Source organism: Malania oleifera, chromosome 9, assembly GCF_029873635.1.
Source record: "Malania oleifera isolate guangnan ecotype guangnan chromosome 9, ASM2987363v1, whole genome shotgun sequence".
NCBI classification, from domain to species: domain Eukaryota; kingdom Viridiplantae; phylum Streptophyta; class Magnoliopsida; order Santalales; family Ximeniaceae; genus Malania; species Malania oleifera.
In genome coordinates, this window is record NC_080425.1 from 93,891,594 (window position 1) to 93,916,099 (window position 24,506).

General features: G+C 35.6%; 1 protein-coding gene across 1 annotated transcript in view; it reads left to right on the forward strand.

Annotated features, from left to right (window-relative positions):
* LOC131163586 (uncharacterized) overlaps positions 1-24,506 on the forward strand; it is a 116,568-nt gene that overhangs the window by 66,111 nt on the left and 25,951 nt on the right. Inside the window, 1 exon segment of the mRNA XM_058120176.1 lies at positions 10,809-10,901. Within this exon segment, the coding sequence (XP_057976159.1) occupies positions 10,809-10,901 (93 nt within the window).

Consider the following 24,506-nt stretch of genomic DNA (forward strand, 5'->3'; position numbering starts at 1 on the left):
AGTTTGGAAATGTTTAGGGGATAAAGGAAATATTTGGTTAACTAATATGTTCAACATTATTATAAAAATCAAGAAAATGTTAGAAGAATGGAGGAAAAACACGTTAGTACTTTTATACAAAAACAAAGGCGATATTCAAAAACTGTAATAATTATTGTGGAATTAAGATTATGAGTCATATGATGAAATTATGGGAAAGGGTAATTGAACATAAAATAAGACTAGAAACAAGAATTTTAGAAAATCAATTTGGTCTTATGCTTGGGAGATCAACAAGAGAAGCTATTTATTTTTTAAGAAGTTTAATGGAAAAGTTTATGGAAAAGAAAAGGGAGTTGCATATGGTTTTTATTGACCTAGAGAAAGCTTATGATAGATTAACTAGGGAAGTTCTTTGGTGGGTCTTAAAAAAAGAAGGGGGTTTGTAGTAGATATGCTAAGGTCATTAAGAATTTGTATGATAGAGTAGTAACCAACTTTAGGACTATAAAAGGGGAATCTAGAGATTTTTCAATCACAGTAGATGTACAACATGGTTGTACTTTGAGTCTTTATCTTTTTATTATGATTAATGAACTTACTAGGAATATTCAAAATGAGATCCCTTGGTGTATGTTGTTTACAGATGATATCACGTTGATTGATGATAGCAGGGGTGGAGTGGAATCTAAGCTAGAACTTTGGAGAGTCATATTAGAGTCTGAAGGGTTTAAGATAAGTAGGAATAAGACAAAATATATGAAATGTAATTTTATTAATGTAAAGGGTAGTAGTGGAGAGAAGATTAAACTTGATAATCAAGAGATTAATAACACTAATAGATTTATATATCTTGAGTTCTATTATGCAAGCGGAAGGAGAAATTGAAGAAGATGTAGTACATAGAATTAAAAACAAGTTTGGTAAAATGGAGGAGTGCATTTGGTGTGTTGTGTGGTTGTAGAATACTCTTAAAATTAAAAGAAAAGTTCTATTAGATGGCTATAAGGCCGACGATGCTTTTATGGTTTAGAATGTTGAGCAAAAGTAAAAGTTAGTGAAATGCGAATGTTAAGGTGGATGAGTGGTATAACATTAAAAGATAAAGTAAAAATGAGCATATACGCAATAATTTAGGCATAGTTCCGATCGAAGACAAGATAAGGGAGGGGCTACCTATGGATGGTTTGAGCATTTGAAACGCAAGCCTAGTAGAGCACCTGTGAGAAGGAGTGAGTTATTGTTTCTGGCATGAAAAGAGGTTAGGGTACGCCTAAAATAACTTGGAATGAGGTAGCAAGGAGGATTTAATAGCTCTTAATCTAATATAGGAAAATGCTCTCGATTGGGTGAATTGGCAGAAAAGGATTCATGTAACTGACCCCACCTAGTGGGACTAAAGGCTGCTTCTTGTTATTGTTGTATATTATTTCCCAATGTGGTTGGATTAACACTGAATTGAGTTGAGTAGTTTTGTTGTTTTAACCTGCCAATGTTGTATTGAAATATCATAGTGAGTAAAGACTATTACCAAAGAATCCAATTGTAGAGGCACATAAGATAGTTTTATGTTTTTGTTTTGATGTACATGCAAGCATTCGCTGACAAAAATTAGTATTGGTAAAATCTTCAAGGGAAGGCAAGCATATGAAAGCATATTTTGCAATGATCATAATTATGGATACATCTAAAATAAGTTGAAGAAATTTATGTTTTACTGTTTGCAGCTTGCTTAAATGGATTTGATGTTCTTTAGATGTATGATTGGGCCTACATTTGTGAGTGAAACATTTTTTTGATTGAAAGAGGATAATGATATTAATAAAGAGAGAATGTATAAGGCTGTAGAATAAGAAATCGGTTTAAATAAACAAAAGAACAAATTTTAAAATAAACACACATGCACACACATATGCACAATGAGACTAAAGCATAGAATTTTTAGATCAGATTTTGTTTATGCTTGATGGGTGGGGGTTTTTACTTTTTATTTTCATAAATTTCAATTTTAATTAGAAGAACGGGAGCAATGAAGTTTGAGCTCGTGACCTTTTTTCTGATACCATTTCAGAGAAACAATTAACCTAAAATTTTTATTGGAGTTCTTTCTTTATTCCTGTTTTGGGAATGTGAAGGTCTGGAATTTGGATGCTTTTGGTGTTTTCTCTTGTAATTCTCTATCCTTATATGACCCTTTTTTTCATGCTTTTTCTCTTGTTAATTGTTTGTATTGATCTAAGATGCCCTTAAAGTAAAGGCTTTTGTGTGGATTTCCATCCTTCATAAAATTAACACCAACAATTAGAAGACCTTGCAAGGCTGTGTCTCTGGATGGTGCCGCATGTTGGCGTGAATGAGACATTGTGTATGCTAGTGCTAAGGCTCACACTCATCTTTTTCTTCCTTCTTTTGCGGCTTGGACTTTGTGGAACAAGATTTTGGTTTATTTGGAGAATGTTGAGTGTGCCATAGTTTTTTCAAGGCTTTTCTGCTGTTGAATATGCAAGGGGGTGGGAGGATGTGAAGCCATACGATGGTGTGTATTATTTGTCGTCTTTCAGATGCTTTTTCTTGAGAGAATTGTCTTTTTTCTTGAGATTGCACTTTGTCTATATATTTTCTTTTTTTTTTTCTTCATTGTGGCTTTTTCCAGCAGTTGCTTGGCCAGTGTTGTTTCACTGATATAGCCTAGCTATGTTTTCTTTTCCTTGTTATTCTGTTCTGTTTAGGAGGATTTCTTATCCTCGCTGCAGATTCCTCTTAATAATGTTTCCTTTCCTTTAAATTTTTTTTTCATAAATGTAAAGTATTATAGCCATTGCTTATGGAAAAAGTGAAGGTTACACACACACACACGGGGGTGGGGAGCAAGAGAGAGAGAGAGAGATTAATATGCATTGTTTTAAACCAGTTTAAAATAACAATAGAGAGAGAACTATCTTATGCTCCAAATTAATAATTTTTATATAGTAAGACGGACGTAGTTAGATCACATGATTAACTAAAAGGATCTATTTAGATTTTTGGTAATGTCAAATGCTTCCCTATCATCAAAGCGTCATGAAGATTGGTGACCTTTTTGTAGGGCATGTGAAACCACAAAAAAAAATAATAATAAAAAAGTATAAATAAAAAGTAATAAAATCTCAACTGTTGGACTGAAGTTCGTCTCATGAGTCATGCTGAGCTAATTGACCACATTGGCCAAAGTCCATTAATTATATAGGATCCAAATTCAATCAGAAACTTTTGAATAAGATTGAAATATTAGTCATGATCTAAATTATTTTTGGTAATCTCATATATGGGTCCTACAGGGTAGAAAAAAGGTCTCGCTACAGTGCTACACCATTTAGGTGGTAGTGGAGCATGGTATTTATCGTCAAATTTTGATGTGGGTGGGGACACGGATGTCAAGCTGGAAACAGATCATTCAATGGATATATCCTCCTTGGAGGCTAATTCCAGAAAACAGGCTCACAGATTTGTTGGCTCCTGAACACATGTTTAATTAATTTGCTAGGCTTATGTCCATGTGGTCATGAATTTTTAAATATGTGTGTTAGTGGAACATTTGTTTCATGGGCTAGGCTTGGTTAATTGCTCTCAGCCCACTGAGATAAAGAATAGGGCAGGCTAAGAGGAGTGCCTTAGCCATTTTATGTGGTATAGGGCTGCTCCCCACCCTCCCCCAAATATATATATATATATATATATATATATATATATATATATAACTCAAGAAAAAAAGAAAGAGCAAAATGACATGGGTGACCTTCGCCTACCCCCTGCACCAATGAACGTAACATCACCTGCTCCTGCACACGACGGTGATTAGCTTGCTTCTCCAGCTATTTAATTTGGGGATTGCGAGGTAGATTTTGGCTGTGAGAAGCCAAACTGCGTGCACGTGCTGTCACAAGCAGAGCCCAATGAGTTTCCATTATGTAAATACTAGTGTAGATTTATTTTCTAATAGTAGTTTCTTTGTATTCTAAATACAGTAGTATGACTCCTTGATCATTTTGATGTTTTCTAGTATTAGGATGAAATTTGCATATAAAACTCTTTAGGGAAGGGTGAGTGTTCATCAATCATGTAAAACTGACTAGCTATTGTTAACGTGTTTAGCCTACTTGCCTCCTTCGCCAAACACACAATCTTAACGAAGGTGTTGTTAATGAATTACGTTGCTTCAATGTTTACTCCTTGATTGCCATTGCTTTCATAATTGCTCATTGCTTCCGTTGATATTTGATTGAATGATAATGAAAATGTTTCTTGGATGAATTGTGGTAAACGATAGGCTGACTAGTTTAGTAAGAGTGTTTTAATTAGCACCACATGGTCCTTTCACAAAGGTGTGAAAGTGGTCGGCTTGTGACACCTAATATCAGGGCTTGGTGAATTGTTACGTGAATTCAGTTACCTTCTCAAGCGTTTGAAACCATGGGCAAGAAAAGAACTTCATAGGACAAGAGTTCAAGACTTGTCCACTACACAAGCTACCGCAGAACTCTTGACTGACTACGCTGGTGATAATACCGCTTCGTCCAAAGAGTTTGGCGGAGGGGGAAATAGTGAAAAGTCTTTCAAGAAGAGCATGCCCAAAAGTGGGGAAGCCAACTATAAGGAATCAACCTCAAAGGAAGCTTCATCGTCTCGAGGGTTCAACACACCCAATGAAAAGGGTAAAATTTCATGCTACTTGTGTCGAGACCCTCATAAAGTTTTTGAATGCCCTCACAAAGCAACACTTAATGCCTTACAGGCTTCCATTGCGGAGTAGGTAATGGAAAGCGATGGGGAAGAGGATGATACCTTGAGGATGGGTGCAATGTGGCAAGTGAACGCATTAGAAAAGTAGGCAAAAGAACTAAAAGTTACACGAGCAAAATGACTGATGTTTGTGGACTTTTGAATCAATTGGAAGAGTACCCGCGCTATGGTGGATACCAGTGTTACTCATAATTTTGTTTCGCAGCCAAAAGCATGGAGACTCAACTTATCCTTGGAGAAGGAAATAGGACGCATGAAAGGAGTTAATTCTATAGCCCAACATACTCTGGGAGTAACCAAGCAAGTGACTATAAATCTTGTACAATGGGAAGGTCATGCGAATTTCATAGCGGTGCCATTGGATGAATTTCTAGTCATTTTGGGAATGAAATTCCTAAGGGGGACGAAGGCAGTGCTGATGCCTTCTGCTGGTTCCCTGTGTTTGATGGGAGATCACCCTTGCATGGTGCAAGTCGTTGCAATGAAAGGAGAGGATGGTAAGTTCCTTTCAGCCATGCAAGTCAAGAAGGGATTAAGAAAGGGTGAGCAGAAATATCTAGCCACGATAGTGGTAGATGAAGTAGGCCAAGAGTTGGCTCCTACGACCATCCAAGCGATGTTGGATGAGTTCAAGGAGGTGATGCTGGATAAGCTGCCTCACAGATTGCCTCCACGACGGGGTGTGGAACATAAGATCGAGTTGTTGCCAGGAGTAAAACCACCTACTAAGGGACCATATCGGATGTCGCCTCTAGAGCTAGTAGAGTTGAGGAAACAACTTGATGAATTGTTGGAAGCAGAATATGTTTGCCCTTCCAAAGCACCGTTTGGAGCACCGGTGTTGTTTCAGAAGAAGCATGGTGGGAGCATGCGGATGTGTGTAGACTATCGCGCGCTCAATAAGGTGAGAGTGCACAACAAGTATCCTATTCTGTTAATTGCTGATTTGTTGGATCACTTGAGTCATGCCAAGTACTTTACTAAACTCGACTTGAGGTCCAGCAACTATCAGGTAAGGATTGCTGATGGGGATGAGCTGAAGACTACTTGTGTGACGCGGTATGGGGCGTATGAATTCTTGGTTATGCCATTCAGGTTGACGAATGCGCCTGTAACATTATGTACCTTGATGAACTAGGTATTTCGTGGTGTAACTCAACAAGTTTGTGCCTGCGACATTTTGAAGAATATTCCATGCTAGATATTGATTTTGATTTTGGTGAAAGCAAAGTAGGATGACGATGACAATAAATTCTTAATCTTTTAACTTTATTACAGCCTCATTTTTTTCCTGCATTCCATTATAAGGTTCAACATATATAAAATTATGCCTCAATTATTAGTGCCCACATTATTCGTGTGTTTATGTAACCATTTGATTTTCATTATGTGCTATTGTACCTGTGTCTGTACACTTACTTCCAATCAAATAGCATATCCTTAGGTTCTTCTATTCTTGAGCTTGTTGGAACTCAGTGTCGATAGTTGTTCCTTGGGTTAATGATCAGTATTCAGTGTTCTGAGATTATTGATAGCTGTTCCTTAGGGTGAAATTATTGGTGGATGTGGATTTAATTTAACATGTCGAAAAAATGATTGATCTTTCTAGAAATTCAGGCCAAACTGTTTATATCGGTACAAACAGTTTATATTTGCTAGACCAGGCATTTTCATTTTGGACATCCCTGGTTCTATTTAAAGATTTTCCTGTGTATTGTAGTCTGGCCGTGCTCGTTTTTACCCTTGATTGTTATAGGGTTAATGCTCAGGCAGATTTCTTCTTTTTTAAAAGTTGTCACTCTGCAATGTTAGAATTGGTAGAATAGCTGGAGCAGTGGGATAATAGTACAATTTTCAAGAGTTAGGATTATTATTAAAGATTTATGCCTATTATGTTTTCTTTTTTCTTTTTGAAAATTATAGGTCCATTAATGGCGTATCAGCTGTAAAATGAAATTTATGTCTGCATATTTGCATTCTGGGAACCCACATAATAATTATTTTTGCACCAGAGTAACCTAGTTGTAGTAACTATTTTTGCAGAAGTTGGATCATAGACTTTGGGTCTTTTATACATCTAATCTTGGATTGATAATGCTACTGTACATGTTTATTGAAAGATGTTCAGTTGCTACTCAAAATGGGTAAGAATTTTGATAATGTTTGGCATGATATCATACCCAACAACATTGGCCATCTGTGCCTTAGTTATCTTAAGTTTGACATTTTGAATGCCACTCAGGGTCATATATCTTTCACTATAATGGGAACAAAACTACATTCAAGAGAAAGAATCTGCAATATTGATCATGTCAAAGTTCTCAATTTGAAGATTGTATAAGCAAGCATGTCTGATATATATTATAGGGAGACTTATAAGAAGAACTTGGGCTCCAACTAAATGAAGCGCCTTTTATAAGATAAATTTGTGAGGCTAGTGGGCCAAAACGAACAATATCTCGTAAGAGTTGGGGCCGAGACCATTACACAAAGTGCATATGTCATGATTTTAAATAAAGGCCGCGACCGTTACGTAATGCTGTTACGTAACGTCGTTTTTTGGGTTACCGATACCGTTACACATTTCGAAATCGGTGGGAAGAAAAATCATGGCCGTAGTGATCATTACGGACCGCGACCATTACGTTAAGGCCGCTACGGCTGTTACGTAACAACTATAGGACTGTTACACCAAACAATTATTTTATTTTTTACTTTTTCTTCTCACTTTGTCCCTGTCTTTTATATATCATTATCAATATACCAAGTGGCAAGAAGGGGAAAAGATTACAAAGAGGATGACAATGATACAAAATTTACTAATTCTTTAAATACTCACAATAGATGTATTAACTGACAATTTGAAAATACTAACTTGTTAGGAAAATATTTTATTTTGATAATATTAGTTATGTGATCTTTATGTTCTCTATTTTTCAACTTCAATCTTCTTTCTTTTCTAGCTATTTTATATTTATGTTATTCAAATGTTTTGTGTGTCTAATAGATTAATGAAGTGTATAATGTATTTTGTTTTATTAATTAAGTTAACACATAAGAATTTATCACAAATAAGAACAATGAGAAGTATAAATACGCGCACACATCCATCAGTGGTGGTTTAAAACAAATGTAAACTTGTTACCCTCACTAAATAACTTAGTTTCTCAAATTAAATCATCCAAAATACATTAGAACTCTTTCTAATAAGGGCTAAAAGTTTAAAACATACAAGTACGCAAATATGCACAAGGTTGTGTGTTTCAAAAAAATTCACGGTCGTTACACCCGCTTCTCGTTATGTAACATCTGCTACTCTCGCTTCCCATTACTGTTATGTTACGTTAAGCTGTCTGCTACTGCGATTTAAAACCATGACATATGCACTAAGACACCCATAGTGTCGAGAATATTCTTATTGTTAATTTTGTGATTCCTATTGTTTCTTTTTCTTTCCTATTTTATTTTTCGTTTGGTTTGTTCTATATTTTCTTAAGGAGATGTCTTATTCTCCTTTCATATATTTTCTAATCTATTGAAGAAATTTCTTCTTTTGTTATAAAAAAGATGGACCCTTATTGGAGGCTGATTTAAAAGAATTTAATGAAGGAATTGTTGGAGTATGATCCATAAGACTTGTTTTTGTAATTAGGATTATATTTTATGTACAAGTTTGTTTTAATTAATGTGTCTTTGGCGTTTTTAATTGATCATTAAGAAATTTGCAAAAATGTCACCTTATTTTTTATTTTTCTAACTTTTGTATAGATAGCAAAAGTGAAAAGAAAAAAAAAAAAACAAAAGAACAATTTTTATTGTTTCAATCTTTTTCATACAATCTCAAAAATTTAAGAAACACGTATATGAATTTTTGGAAAAGGAAAACATAAAATAATATTTTTTATGAGTGTTATGATTATAGAGAATGAGGGAAGTTTGTAAAATTAATTAACATGAATTTTTTTTAGAAAAAAATATCTGTTATTAATAAGAATTGGAATAAGCTTTCAATCAACCTTTTCTTCCTTATTTTTTAAAAGTCGTGATATTTCAAATTTTCATAATTCAAAATTGATAAATTATCAATCAACCTTTTTTATTTACCCAATGTATAGGTTGAAGACTAGCCTCCTGGACCTCAATACTTTGTTGTTTATTTTTTCCAATTAGTTCCTAAATAAAAAAAAATAAAAGTCTAGCAGTCTAAAAATAGTTCCAAGTGAGATTATTTGGAATGCTAAATAAGATATAAAATTATTTTGCTAAAATCAATTGGCTGAGCACATGAGCACAATTTTTCAACAATAAGCATGTGCAAAGTTATTTTTTTATTTTAGATATTTCCTAGTTTCCATGTTTTCCTTTTAATTGAATGCAACTTTGGTATTCTATAAGCTGTGTGATTGTGCTTTGAGAGAAACAAACAAGGAATAGCAAGTAGATAATGAATGCCTCTACAAAAGTTGAACTCTAGACCTCCTAGCAACCATTGCTCTAGTTCCATGTTAAATTTCAGCAGGACCTTAAGGTTTAAGCTCGTAGGTTGTGTGATTTAGAATAAGCTTAGGAGAAGGTCATCCAATGGTGATGGTATTGATCCAATTTTTTTTTTTTAAAAAAAAGAAAAATAAATTTTGATAGTGTTTGGGAGTATGAATTTCAAACCTTAAATTTAAATTTAGGTGAATTTGAACAAATTTTGATGGACTGTACAAGCAGACGTTAGATTGGGCCGAAACTCTACAATGTATAACTTGCGTAGATTGGTCAGGAGGGACAAAAGAGAGATTTTCTATTAGTCAAAAGCAGATACCGCCCCCCCTTGCTCCCATGGTCCGCTTATCAAGGAATAAAGAGGATCTGTTATTGTTTCTTTTTATTTATGCATTTACTCAATATAGACGAAATCAGCATTGAAGACTTGTCCCGTAGACCTCAATACCTAGTTTATTTTTTCCAATTAGTTCCTAAATTGAACATGTACGCATAATAAATAATAACTAAAATAAATAAAAGTCTAGCAGTCTAAAAACACTTCTCAAGTGAGACTGAGCGTGCAGTGCGCCTTAAATCAGACTATTTGGAATGCTAAATTTAGGTATTTGAAGTTTATGAGTTGGAAAAATAAGATATAAAATTATTTTGCTAAAATCAATAGGTTTAGCACATGAGCACAATTTTTCAACAATAAGCATGTGTAAAGCAATTGTTTTCTTTTAAATTGAATGCAAGTTTGATTTTCTATAGTGTTGTGCTTTTTTAGGTAATTAAGCTTTTAAATCTTTATAATGTTATATGTCGAACAAATGGGACCTTGTAGCCAACTATTTGGCTTTGGTCAAATTCTGAACAAGACATTTAGGCAATGTTTGATAACATCAAATTTAAACTTTGGATTTGAATTTGTGTGAATTCAAATAAATTTTAACACAATATTATATTAATTGTTTTCAAATACATATTAATTTCAAACTAGATTTTGTAGTTTTCAATTGTTTTCGCAACATATTAAGAAAATATTTTAATATCCAAAATTAACTTTTTTTATTAAATCATTCATTTTTTTTTTCATACTTTTTAATTGAAATTAAATATAACATTTTTTTCATACTCCATGTGCAATTGTTTGTTCTTAATGTTCCTTTTATTAAACAATAATTCTTCTACCCATTTATAAAGCAAATAGCTGAGTGCTTGAGTTGCTTCATTCTCATATCATCATCCTTCTCCTCTTTTTGCCACGACCTAAATAGAAAGGAAGAAAACCATGAAAAACTTAGCTACTTGTTTTAGTTTTATCTTTTTTCTTTTTGTCTCATGCTCTCTGCTTCAAAGCTATAGCATGAGGCAAGGCGAAGTACTTGGCTATCTTCATAAGGTCAAGTTGCTTAAGAATTCTAGTATCAATACTGGTGATTTTAAGCCAATTAAGCATATCATAAAGAATGTTGAAGATCCTATGCAATTTGAATTAAAGACAAGTGATAGAATTTTACACTTGCCCGGACAACCCTCGGTGAATTTTTCACAATATGGTGGTTATGTTACAGTTAATGCAATGGACGAGAGCGCGCTTTTTTATTATTTTGTTGAAGCAGAGTATTCTAAGAACTCTTCGCCTCTACTTTTGTGGCTCAATGGAGGTAGTTAATTTACTATGAGTTTGATTTTTTTCGATCTTAGTTTTTTGTGCATGAAGTATATGTATGTAGAATATAGATTGACGTGAACTTGAATGATTTTGAATTTTTAACAGTTTTCTTATATTATATGGGGAATATATATATATATACACACACACTAAAATCACAAAATTAATGTTGTTTGATCACATGATTCCTTGTACTATCAACCTCTCTGTGATTACTCAGTTACTTGATATATGCCTCTTTGAATTGGGATGAAGTAATATGTCTTTCAAAAGAAAGAGCTAAGAAGTCGAGGGGAAGAAAAAAAAATCTCATAGAAAAGAAAGAAAAAGGAAAAAATAAAAATTAATAAAACGAATTAGTTTTTTTCCTTATATACTAATATTTGCATGATATATATTATATCCATACTACAATATTAGAAGATATTAACATTCCCTTACAGGACTCCAAAATTAAAATATAATTTTTTTTTTTAAATTTCTTAAATACTTTACTACTTTCTAATTGGTTAGTGTTTAAAATTGTTGTGATATGGATCGAGTAATGAAGATGTAAAGCGGAATAAACAACAACAAGTAAATAACACACAACCAGAACAAAAACAACACAAAGATTTACGTGATTCGGCAAAACCTACATCCACGGAAGTAATGATACACAAATTTTATTATGGAAATCACAATGTACACGATACACTTCTCAAAATGATCACTCTTTCTTCAATATATGCCCAGAATAACATATATAGAAGTAGCCTAGAATAACTTTGATAACCTACTAAACTGATATAATCATGACCACCTAGACCCATGGGTACCGAAAATATACCTAACATACACCTCTGATACCTAAGCAACAAAAAACATAGATCATATACATGTCATACAATATCAGACACAATACTAGAGTTCTATTGAATCTTTCATATAAATATTTACATACATCTACAAAAGAACCCAAAAGTATCCTAGGGTCACAATCCAAAAGCTCATCTGACCCTAACTCAACTACTTACCCTTCTGATAGGGTAGCTCGGTCTACTTCTACTTTTACGGAGCTCTATCTACCCTCCTACCTAGATTTCCTAAAATGTTGTAACGCTGGGGTGAGGCACCTCTTAGTAAGGGAGATAAACTAACATTAGAGTGTGACAATATGAGTATTCTCGTGTTAAACATAAACAGTACATAAATTATATTTGGTAAAAACTGTCTGTATGGTTTCTAAATAAAACATAATTATTCATAATATAACATATCATACTATATTTCTGTAACATGTAAATCATCTTATATAACTGTACAATACTGAAATAATACCCAGGATGGATAGTTAGCTGATGTCAGGTCTTACCCCCACTTGACTGGGTTGTGCGGTCCATAACCGGGACCTAGTAATGGTTGAACGACCATGTTAAGTCAAACATAAATCTGTAAGTACGATGGGCTTGCCCCACCTGGTCCGGACTGCCAGGGGGATACCTGCACTACCATGAAATCACATCGACTGTCATCTGTCACACTCTATCTGAGATGTGTGATAGCACTAATATAAACATAATCTTGAACGTATAGCTACGGTACTGTACTCTAAAAACTAAACTAAACCATCCAGGTTTTGATATCATATAGTACGTTTCGTAAATTGATACATAGTTGTTTCATGTTTCATAGTAATATCCGACATGATAATATTTTCATGAATTCTGACATAACATACATAATTACAACATTTGCGCCAGCATATTATAACATAATAATTACGGCATTTGTGTCGGTCATATCATAACATATAAATCACGGAATCTGCGGCGACCATATCATAACATATCTTACTGAACGTAAAATTTCTGCACTATTAACGTAATATTTTAAAACCAAAGTTCTTGAATTGTTTTTATGATATTTCTGAAAAGTGTGGCTACATGCTTATTCTGGGAAAACATAATATTCTGGTATAACATAACTTTCAAGGAAAATCATATTCATGCCACACAAATAGGAATAATATTTTAAACATAAAATATGATCTGAAATCATATTTCTAATAATACATATTAAATCTATTTTCTTATTCAACAGCAGTATTCCCAAACACTATACTATATAATATATGTAAATTCTGAAAATAAATGTTGTATAATATTAAATAATTTTCATGAAAAATGCTGACTTAATTTATCCCCTTATCTGGCTTATTAAGAAGCCCACGAATTTAACCAAACTTACTCTTGTGGTGTTCCCAATTCAACACCTCGAAATTTACATTTTCTCCAAAAAACTCTAGTATTATCACACCTAATACATTTCACTCAGTCCACAAATATCAAATACCTTACAAAATTTAAAATAATCAACTTACTCAGATTTTGGGATGGTACCCAAGTTGGCCTAACCAACAAACTGCTCCAGCGGACTTGTAAAGAATCTTCCCAGGAGTAGCATGGCGACTTCTGATAGTCGAATCGGTAAGAATCGAAGCCAAAAATCTAGAGAGAATGAGAGATAGACAATTTTATAGAGAGAGAGAGAGAGAGAGAGAGAGAGAGAGAGAGAGAGAGAGAGAGAAAGGGTTTGCATGCAATATTCTCACTGAAAATCCCGACTGAGCTTATTTATAAAGTACTACCTCATCTATGAGCCACATCATCTCGTCGACGAGCCACATCACCTCGTTGATGAGTTCAAGAAGGAGGTTCGTCGACGAGCATATAACCTCGTCGATGAGCATATAACCTCGTCGATGAATTTCAGGCTCTGAAATTAGCACTCTCGGTAAATTCTCGTCGATAAGAAATGTGTCCATGTCGACAATACCAAGACAGCTGTTCGTCGACAAACACTTCGCGCTCGTTGACGAAACCCTTTTGAAATTTCTTTTTCTCTCCCTCCTTTTATTATTTAATTACTATAATTCTCCAAGTTTCTACATTGGGTTTGTCTCTCTTTTATCACTTGGAGACATGGAGTAATTCCAAGTAATGCTTGAACTTTTCAGAAGTAACTGATTTCATCAAAATATCCGCTTCATTTTCAAAAGTGTGAACCTTCTTTAACACAAGTTCACCTAAAGCGATCAATTCCCGAACCCTATGAAACCTCACATCAATGTGCTTGGTTCTAGCATGGTATATCTGATTTTTTTCCAAGTAAATGACACTTTGACTATCATAATGTTGCACCACACCATCTTGCTGTAACCCCAGCTCTCTGACTAAACCAATAAGCCATAAGGCTTCCTTTGTAGTTTCGGCAACAGTCATATATTCCGCCTCAGTCGTTGATAATGCAACTAGAGACTATACGATGGATTTCCAACACATCGATCCTCTTACAAGGGTAAGCACATATCCCGTTGTTGACCTTCTATCATCCATATGACTTTCTATCATCCATATCTCCAGCATAATCAGCATCAACAAACCCCATAACTGAAGGATAACCTTGTTGCTTGCCGAATATGATGCCATATCCCGATGTACCCCGTAAGTATCTAAGTATCCATTTAACGACTTCCTAATGTTGCCTTCCTGGATTAGAAAGAAACTTACTTACCACGCTCACCACATGAGCCAAATTTGGCCTCGTATACACCATGACATACATCAAACTCCCCACAGCATTAGCATAGGAGACCTTTGACATGTCTCGGATTTCCTCATCTAAACTTAGGCAATTTGCAGTAGGCAACTTAAAATGATTCGCTAGAGGTGTACTCACCGGTCTTGCATCAGCCATACCAAACCTTTACAACACCTTATGCACATAACCACCCTAAGATAGCTATAATCTCCCTATGGTCCTATCTCGGCAAATCTCCATCCTAAGTATTTTCTTGGCTGAACCAAGATCTTTCATGTCAAATTTCTTATATAATAGGTCCTTTAACTGATTCACCTTAGTTAAATCTCCTAAAGCTATTAACATATCATTGACATACAATAACAAGAAAATAAGTGAGTCATCATCAAGTTTATTCACATATATGCAACAGTCATATTCACATCGTTTGTAGCCAATTTTTATCATATAGGAATTAAACCGTTTATACCATTGCCGTGGAGACTGTTTTAGCTCATAAAGAAATTTCTTCAACATGCAAACAAAAATTTATTTTCCCGATTCAATGAATCCCTCCGACTAAACCATGTAGATTTGTTCCTCCAAGTCACAGTGAAGAAACGCCGTCTTCACATCCATTTGTTCCAAATGAAGATCATAATGAGCTACTAACCCCAACACAATTCTAATAGAAGTATGTCAGGACCATTGGAGAAAAGATCTCATTATAATCATTCCCTTTTTTTTTTAGTATCATTTTGCTACCAACCATGCCTTGAATTTTTCACCTTTCTTTTCTAATATTGCCTCCTTCTTCCTATAAACCCTTTTGTAACCTCTCAGTATTTTCCCATCTGGAAGCTCCACCAACTCCCAAGTTTGATTTTTATGTAGTGATTTCATTTCCTCAATCATTGCTCCCATCCATCTATCTTTTTCCTGGTCGTGCACTGCCTCTTGAAATATAGTTGGATTGTTGCAACTAATAAGAAAAGCATCAGAGACTAATTCTTCAAATTCATACATTGGCGGAGGCCGAATAGTGCGTCCGGATCTTCTTAACGGAATATCGTCGTCTTGCTGGCTTTCAAGTTAGAGCTCTCTACAACCATGGGACCATGATAATTTTCGTTGTCCCAAGCTTCCAACTCCACCTGCATGATATGTTCATCACTGCCCCAGCTTTCTAGCTCTTGTTTTTGTTCATCACATTCTTGAGTATGCTTCACCATATCCTTCTCATCAGAGACTATATCCCTACTGATCACCATCTTGTTTGTCACTGGGTCCCATTGCTTGTACCCCTTTACACCTATTGGATACCCCAAAAAGATGCAACGACGAAACTTCTGCTCAAGCTTAGACCTCTCCTCACTAGACATGTGGATATAGGCTGGACACCCGAATACTTTCAATTCGAAATAGTCTACTGCATTTCTTGTCCATACCTCTTCCGCCACTTTACCCTCTAGTGATGCTCTTTATGATCTGTTTACTAGAAAACAAGTCATACTAACTACCTCGGTCCAGAAGTTCTTTGGTATCCCTACATTCAATTTGAGACACCGAGCCTTATCAATAAGAGTCCGGTTCATCCGTTCTACTACACTTTTTTGTTGAGGTGTCCGACGAACTGTAAAATGTCTCTTGATGCTTTGTTCTGCACAAAACTCCAAAAATTGAGAATCAACGTACTCGATCCCATTATTTGACCTTATATTTAAACTTTGGATTTGAATTTGTGTGAATTTCAAATAAATTTCAACACAATATTATATTAATTGTTTCCAAATACTTAATTTTATTGTCCAAAATAGAGGTATGCTATTATATGTGTTGCATCAACTATACTAATGGCTAATAACAATAATGAAGAAACATATTTAGAAAATGTGTTTGTTTATGTTCCAATTTTTTGTTCCTATTAATAGTCTTCACTTGTTTGCAAAATAAATGAAAACTAGATTTTGTAGTTTTTAATTGTTTTCGCAACATATTAAGAAAATATTTTAATATTATGGCCTTGTGCCGAACATTTCATAAATACGATCTCATGCCGAACATTTCATAATTACGGCCTCGTGCCCAACATTTCATACATATCATTCTGAAAATAAATCAATTATCATGTATTTCAAAATCATCATATACTGCATTATTACGTAATTCCTAAAAACATACTTATTTGTAAAATTGTCGTAACATAATACATTTCATGAAAATAATATTTATGCCACACAAAACTTAGTAAATCTGTACGTTTCATTCTAAAATCACATTCCTGTATAGCAGCAATATTTTCCCAATAACATATATTTTTTCCATAATATTCAAATATAATACATATTTCCTGAAAATTTCATTGCTGATAATAATAATAATATGTGTGGAAAAATTTAACTGCTTTAGTTTATTCCCTTACTTGGCTACTGAGAAAGCCCCTAAAATATCCCGGTCTAACACTTGTAGGGTTTTCTGATCAATGCCCTAAAAACGACAACCCCCAGAATTAAACCTCAGTATTTTCACGTGTATATCATTTCTTATAACTGCCATAAGACCAAATTTGGCTTAAAAAACCTTACCTCAACTCAGGGATAATTTTCAATGAAGCTCCACCGACGATCCGCTCCGGTTGATTTGGAGAGAACTTCCCTAGGAGCATTGTGGTGGCTTCAAATCCTCGAACCGGCAAAAACCCGGCTCGAAATCGAAGGGAGAGGAGAGAGAAACCGTAAGGAGAGAGAGAGAGAGAGAGGGAGAGAGTGAAAGGTTACTTAATTGTGAAGTTAAAATCTGGATCTTTGATATTTATAGGATTGGATTCATTGACGAGCCACGTCATTTCGTCGACGAGTCCTTCAATAATTTCGTTGACGAAAGCCACTCCTCGTCGACAAAATTCAGACTGCTCAAAACCTCTCTCGGTATTTCCTCGTCGACGAATCTTGCCTTCATCGACAAGGTCCTATTATACCCTTGTCGACAAATCCCCTGTGTTCGTCGATAAGGCTCTGAAAATTTTCTTCGGTTATTCCTTCCAAAATACAATGTCGTCGACTTCCTCCTATTACTGTTTCCATTTCCCTTCTTCTTTATTATTTAAATCTCATTATTATTTGGGTTGTCACAAAACTGGAGGATAACCAATCCATCCCCAGTATGACATCAAATCGGAACATATCGTAAACTACCAGATTCACTGGTAGTGGTCTACCATGAATTACCACTGGGTAGTTTCCTAACATCTTCCTACAAATCACCACACTACCAGACGGTGTAGCCACAAACAACCCCTCATCCATCACTTGGGTTTTAATCCCACACAGTTTTACAAAGTTTGTAGATATAAAGGAGTGGGTTGCTCCTGAGTAAAATAAAATAACAATTTTATTTGAAAGCAGTAACATGATACCTGTCACCACATTACTAGCGTGCTCTGCATCTGCTGGAGTAAGTGAGTACACCCTCGCTTGAGTTGTGTTTCCCTAAAAGTTTTCCCGGGGCACTTGATTCTTTCCCTGGTTCTGACTCGGTGTATGCATATCAGTAATTTGCATATGACAGTTTTGTGCTATGTGACCTGATTTTTCACAATTGTAACAGTTATCTACAAACGGTTGGCGTTCACCATCATGCCATTTGCGACACCTGGTACAATGCGGCTGAGATAGGTTCCCCTGTGAACCTCGTAGATCTGAATGCTGGCGATTTCCCAAACCGTAGTTCCTCTTCTTCCATTGCCCCTGATGAGAACTAGTCTAAGAATCAGAAGGTACTGACCTCTTCTTCTGTTCCTCTTCCACCTCATCCTCTTGAAGACCAGCCTCGATCACAACGACTTTATCCACCACAACATGGAACTCCCAAATCTACAACATTCCCACCAGCCTACAGATATCCTTCCTCAGACCCTTCTCGAACCTCTGAGTCTTTTCATACTCGTTCAAGATTAGATACGACGCAAAGCGAGACAACAGAATATGTCTGGCAGCATAACTCTACACCGTGAGGGTCCCTTGAGTTAGACTCGAGAACTTATCTGCCTTCGCATCATGGGTGGAAGCGGGGAAGTATCTCTCGAAAAATACCTCCTTGAAGCGGCTCCACATCATCCCTAATGGATTGGCCCTCTGCTCCTACAGCAGACTTATAACCATCCACCATCTCTCAGCTTCTCTTGCTAGCTAGAACGTAGCGTAGAAAACCTTCTGCTTATCGGTGCAGTGCAGAACATTCAATATCTTTATGTCTTCTACACCCAGTTCTCTACCACAATCGAGTCAGATCCTCCAGTGAAGGTCGGAGGATGCATGCGGATGAACTTCTCAATGGTGCAACCCGCAGCAATAGGCGAATGCTCCCATCCCCTAACACTCCACCTGATCTCTCGCATAATGTGCCTGATCAAACCCCGAGGCACAGAAGGAGACCCATCACTCGAAGTCCCTTCTGAACAACTACCCCAATTGCTATCCTTGGGTTCCATTTCAAAAATAGGATATGAATAAATTAGCATTCCTATATCATAACACAATTAACACATTCATTGCAGAATAATCATGTTAACATCTATACTCTCAGGTCCAAGTCTGCCTCACGGCACTGACACAAAACCATCAATGGTTTGTCATAGTTTTACTGAAATCGTCATTTCGGGAAAAACACATAACAACATCAATGAATCTCTGTCTAGCTACAAGACAACCGCCGACCTACTATACTAATTCCCTACATTTATATACTCTGGTATGTACACATAATCACTCCTAACCATGTCTACAAGGCCTAACAATTTGGTTAGCTCTGATACTAAGTTGTCACACCCCGAACTCGAAAATAGGCCCCAAGGTATGATTTAGTAACCAAACTTGTCTCTGTATCATATAAACATTCATGACACTACACAAAATGAGGGTTCGACCCCATAGGGTTCACGTATACCCTATACACAATTACATACACAACATACGCAGCAAAATTATACAACCTATTACATTCATTCCATACCATCATACCATCAAACCATACCAGAGTCTATACAATATCATATTCTAAATCCCAAAATACATAACATACCTTGGGTGTCTACATAACCCAAAATGACGCACCATCTACAGTTCGATACTTACATAGGTACTTCTACAAAGCTAACCAACAACCACACTCTTGAAACACTAGCGTGCTAGTGTTGGCTACTCGAGGGACCTAAAACACATTTGTATGATAGGGGTGAGACACTTCTCAGTAAGGGAGAATCAAGTTATATCAGTGTGTGGGCATATGAGTGTTATTTCAACAGTAAAACATAATACTTCACAATTCCAGTACTTTCACAACACAGTTCCAGTATATCTCACAAAATACTACAATCTATCCACAGTGTCGTCACACTCTTCATCCTAAGTCGGTCGCATTACACGGCGCCCCTCGGTACCCTAGCATAGCATAAGCTCTCACGGCGTTGTACTGACGCTAATACGGTGAACTCGCACCCTTCGACGATCAACCAGTATAGAAAGTGATATTTCACACTCTCAGCCTACGGTATTATCCCGAAATGCCTCCACATCTCAACCTTCGGGGATAAGTCGGCGTACTTCAATTATTCTCAATGTTCAGCCTGATTTCAACTCGACATTTTCACAAAACCTGGAACACTTTAGAACTCACATTTCTATATCTCATTTCAACATACCACAACTCAAATCATTTCAATATAACAGCTCATTCCAAACTTATTTGGGTAAACAAATAATCTTATAACAGATAATTCGAAAATACAGTTTAACATAACCAAAGATATGGTTATCTCTATATCACCATTTAATCAAATATACGATATTCCAATAGAAATGGAGATGATACCCAAAACCCTCCCAATTTTACCAAAAATGTAAACTTGAAAATCTCGTAATTTCACCCGATAGATTTTCCCAAATAAGTGACTAAAACATCTGTATAATCGTAAACCATAGTTTTACCGATTCAGATTTTACAAATAACTTATATAAATAGAAACTCTTTTCTTTTTTCCAGATCCTGAAATATGAACTAAACGGCTCCAAAACAGCGAACCAAGTTCCCAAAACCTAAAAATCACAGAACAATAATTCTTTACAATCCCGTTTACTACAGATCTACCGAATCAAAAATAGATTTAGACCCTTACCTCGATTTTTGGGTAAAACTCGAAAATCCTCAAAACGAAGATCCAATCCACTATAAACGTAGATATTCCCCTCCTGGTCCACGCAGTAACTTCCAATCGTCGAAATAGATGACGAACGACGAAGGATTGTAGAGAGAGAAAGAGAACTCGCCGGTTCTAGAGAGAGAGAGAGAGAGAGAGAGAGAGAGAGAGAGAGAGAGAGAGAGAGAGAGAGAGAGAGAGAGAGAGAGAGAGAGAGAGAGAGAGGATTTTTGGTTTCTTAGCAACTAAGCAAGTGAAATTGATATTTATAGACCCCTTGACCTAGTCAGCCTCATCGACGAAGTGGAGCACTTGTCGATGAGTAGAAGAAGGGAGTTCGTCAACGATGGAGTTGCCTCATCAATGAGCCTGATATTTCAGAATTCCCAAAAATCTCTCGGTATCGATTCGTCGACGAGCCTCTGATTTTTGTCACCGAACCACCGAAGAGACTTCGTCAACGAGAGAAGGAGCCTCGTCGACGAGCCCTCTTGTTTCCTCTTTAATTTCTCTTCCCTTTTCCTTATTTAATCCAAAATTCTCAGGTCGGGTTCTTACACTAATGTCATTAAGGATATGTATAATAGAGTAATGACTAATGTTAGGACTTGTTGGAATTGGTGCGATCCCAAGAGAGGGGGTGAATTGGGTTTTTAAAACTTTTCGTCAAATTTAAATGTTTCGCCGATTCACCACATATCATATCTCATTTTCACATGTGTAAGTAAATTAATAAATCAATAAAAGCAGACATACACGTGAAACATAGCTCATTTAAAATAGAGGTGAGCATACAAATAATAATGATAAATGAAAGCATACACATGCTGTAATTAAAGTGCAGTAATTTAAATGAGATAGAGAGAGTGACATCGGATATGCTATCGAGGTTCGGCCAAACCAGCCTACATCCCCGCCTTGGGCATACCTCTTAAGGATTCCAGTTCAATTTCGGGTTAAACCGAACCGGTCTCACTTACGGGGCTGAGACTCCCCAATTCAATTCATGGGTTGAACCCAATCGTTACAGTAAAACATTTTTGTACATATGAAAAAGCTTCTAAATACAAGCATGAATGTACACATTAAGCTCATAAAATATATGCACTCTCTTATGGTATGATTTATTCTCAGTAGAGTAAAGGGTGTGTTTCTAAATAATTAGTGCACAAATATATGTATGAAAATATGAGTATTATGTTCTCAAACAAAGATTTATGCAACTTAAAAATACTTGGAGAATCTAGGAGTTAAGCTCAAGAAAACATTTGTGCAATAAATAATTTTTCTCCCAAAAATATTTACCAAAGAAATAACTAGGGAGAAACCCTAAGCAATACTCTCAAAAATATATTTCAAAGATGAAAGGTATGTGAGAATAAAAGCAATTAGAATACCCTAAATAAATTACTCTCCTCAATAAAATGATTTTGAAATAAATGCATGAAAGAGAGTTGGAGAGACTTGTATAAAATATTTTGCCCCAAAAGAGTGATTTAAAACAATAAAAATATTTTGGGGGAACTTTGATTAATAATGGATTAGAAAGAAAATTTGAGTTAATCAAAGTTACTAATCTAAGTCATGGAGGGGGTATTTATAGACTTTCAACAAATTTGACCGTTGAGGGAGATGCTCGGTATTTTTAAAAAGTTTAATTAAGTTTTAATGACGTTTTAAACATTTAAAAAATATTCCAACCCGAGAGCACCGGTCAACCAGGACAAGTTCGGTCGACTGAAGTTCTTGAGGTTCGGTCAACCGGGCCAAAAATGAAATGCCCATTCGGTCGACTGGACATGTATGTCCGAGGTGATTTTTCCAAATTTTTGAGGTTCGGTCGACTAGGCTGATTTGAACTAAACTGGTCGGTCAACCAGACCGTTGAGACAACTCCCGAGGACCCTCGGTCAACTAGAGTGTTGGAGTACATTTTTCTCTCGGTCGACCAAGAAGTCAAAATGTTGACTTCAGTAGAGTTTGATCGACCGGGGCATTTGAACTACAATAGTTCGGTCGACCGGGACATGGTCAACCGTTGACTTGGACCTAGGTTCAGTCAACTGGGCCGCTACAAATGAACTATGAGGGTCGGTTGACCGAAGGTGCACATTTTTTGCATTTCGATCCCGTTTCAGCCAACAATCACCCTATTTAAATGACTAACACATATAAGTGCAAGAGTGAGTGTCCTAGGGTCATTCTAAGTCTTTTTGAGGAAGGAAGCCCTAAGGTCATTTGGCCCCTAAGGTCATTCTACAGTCATCTGAGTATTTTAAACATACTATGCAGATGCATGCACTATTACAGACAAAAGATAAAAAATAAATGCATATACAAATTAAATACAAATGTCTTCTTTATCTTCTTTGCTTTTGAATTTTCATGAAAAACGCCGGATATGAGCTTTGAGTCGAGTCATGGCTTCCATGTCCTCTCTATCTTATGTGTGACTTGAATTATACATGTTCACGTACTTAAACGCACACATAAGATATTAGTGCTTTGTCAGCATCAAGACAGAGATCAGACTCAAAAAGTCAACAGGACTACAGGTGAAAAGACTAGAGAATTTCTTATCACAATATGCGTACATCAATGATGGACTTTGAGTTCTTATCTTTTTACTTTAGTGATGGATGAACTGACTAGGAGTATCTAAAATGAGGTCTCATGATTCATGTTATTTGTAGATGATATTGTCTTCATTGATGAAACTAGGGGTGAAATAAATCTAAGTTATAATTATGGAGAGAGACTTTAGAATCTTGAGGCTTTAAGATAAGTAGAAATAAAATAAAATATATGAAATTAAATTTCAGTAGTAGTAGTAGTAGGAGAAATATTTAAAATAAAGTTAACTTGATGATGAAGAAATCAATAACACTAGAAGATTTCAATTCCTTAAATTTATTGTGTCACGACCTCACATCGGGAATGTACTAGAAGATCTTCATTGTATAAAGATGGTTTGGGGTTCAATCTTGTGACACGCCTTTAATGATGCAAATTGTAAGGCTAGTGGACTAAAGCAAATAATAACTTACTAGAGTTAGGCCAAGATTGTTACACTTTGCTCCATTGTTAGTACCTCTCTAATACTTCAACTTCTTTGTTGACTGCTATGTTATGAAAGTGACGGTAGATTTTTAGGGTATTTCTATCCAAGGGTCAGTTTGAGACTCATCTGTCATCCTAGAATTTTTAATGTTTGACTATTTGAGCATCAAATATATCCTAATTATTGTCTTTTCATTTTAAGGGAGACACACTCACACGCATATGCAAAAGGAAAGAAAGCAAGCAAAAGTACTTCAAACACTTGAAAAGAGGTCCTACAGAGTTTAGTACTTTTTCTAAAGAATTTCTAATATTTTCTAAAGTTCTTTGAGTTATCAAATTTTGTTGATTTTTTTGGATTTTCTACAATTTCCTAAATTTATGATGTGCATTTTCAAGGATAGTAAAGATCTTTTCAAAATTTAAAAAAGGGAATTTTTTATTTTCTAAATTTTTATTGTATTTTAATTCATCTTTTTTAAAAAAAATTAAAACAAAAAGGGTAAGGATACCTAAAAGTGATCAATGAAATTGATGTTAAGCAATTTGATCGGTCTCTTCTAACCCTTACTCTCCCTCACCTTTCTCTTCCATATATTCACAAAATTTCCTTTACGCACACAATGTCATTGCACGCAATGCCAAACTATATTGACCACAACCATTGGGTCAACCCACACAATCACTATCTTTAGCTCCCCCAAGCACCAAGTCGACTCAACATATGCCACCACTTGCAACTTATGACCTAGTTCCAAGTTCTTTGTGTCGTACAAGCAAGGT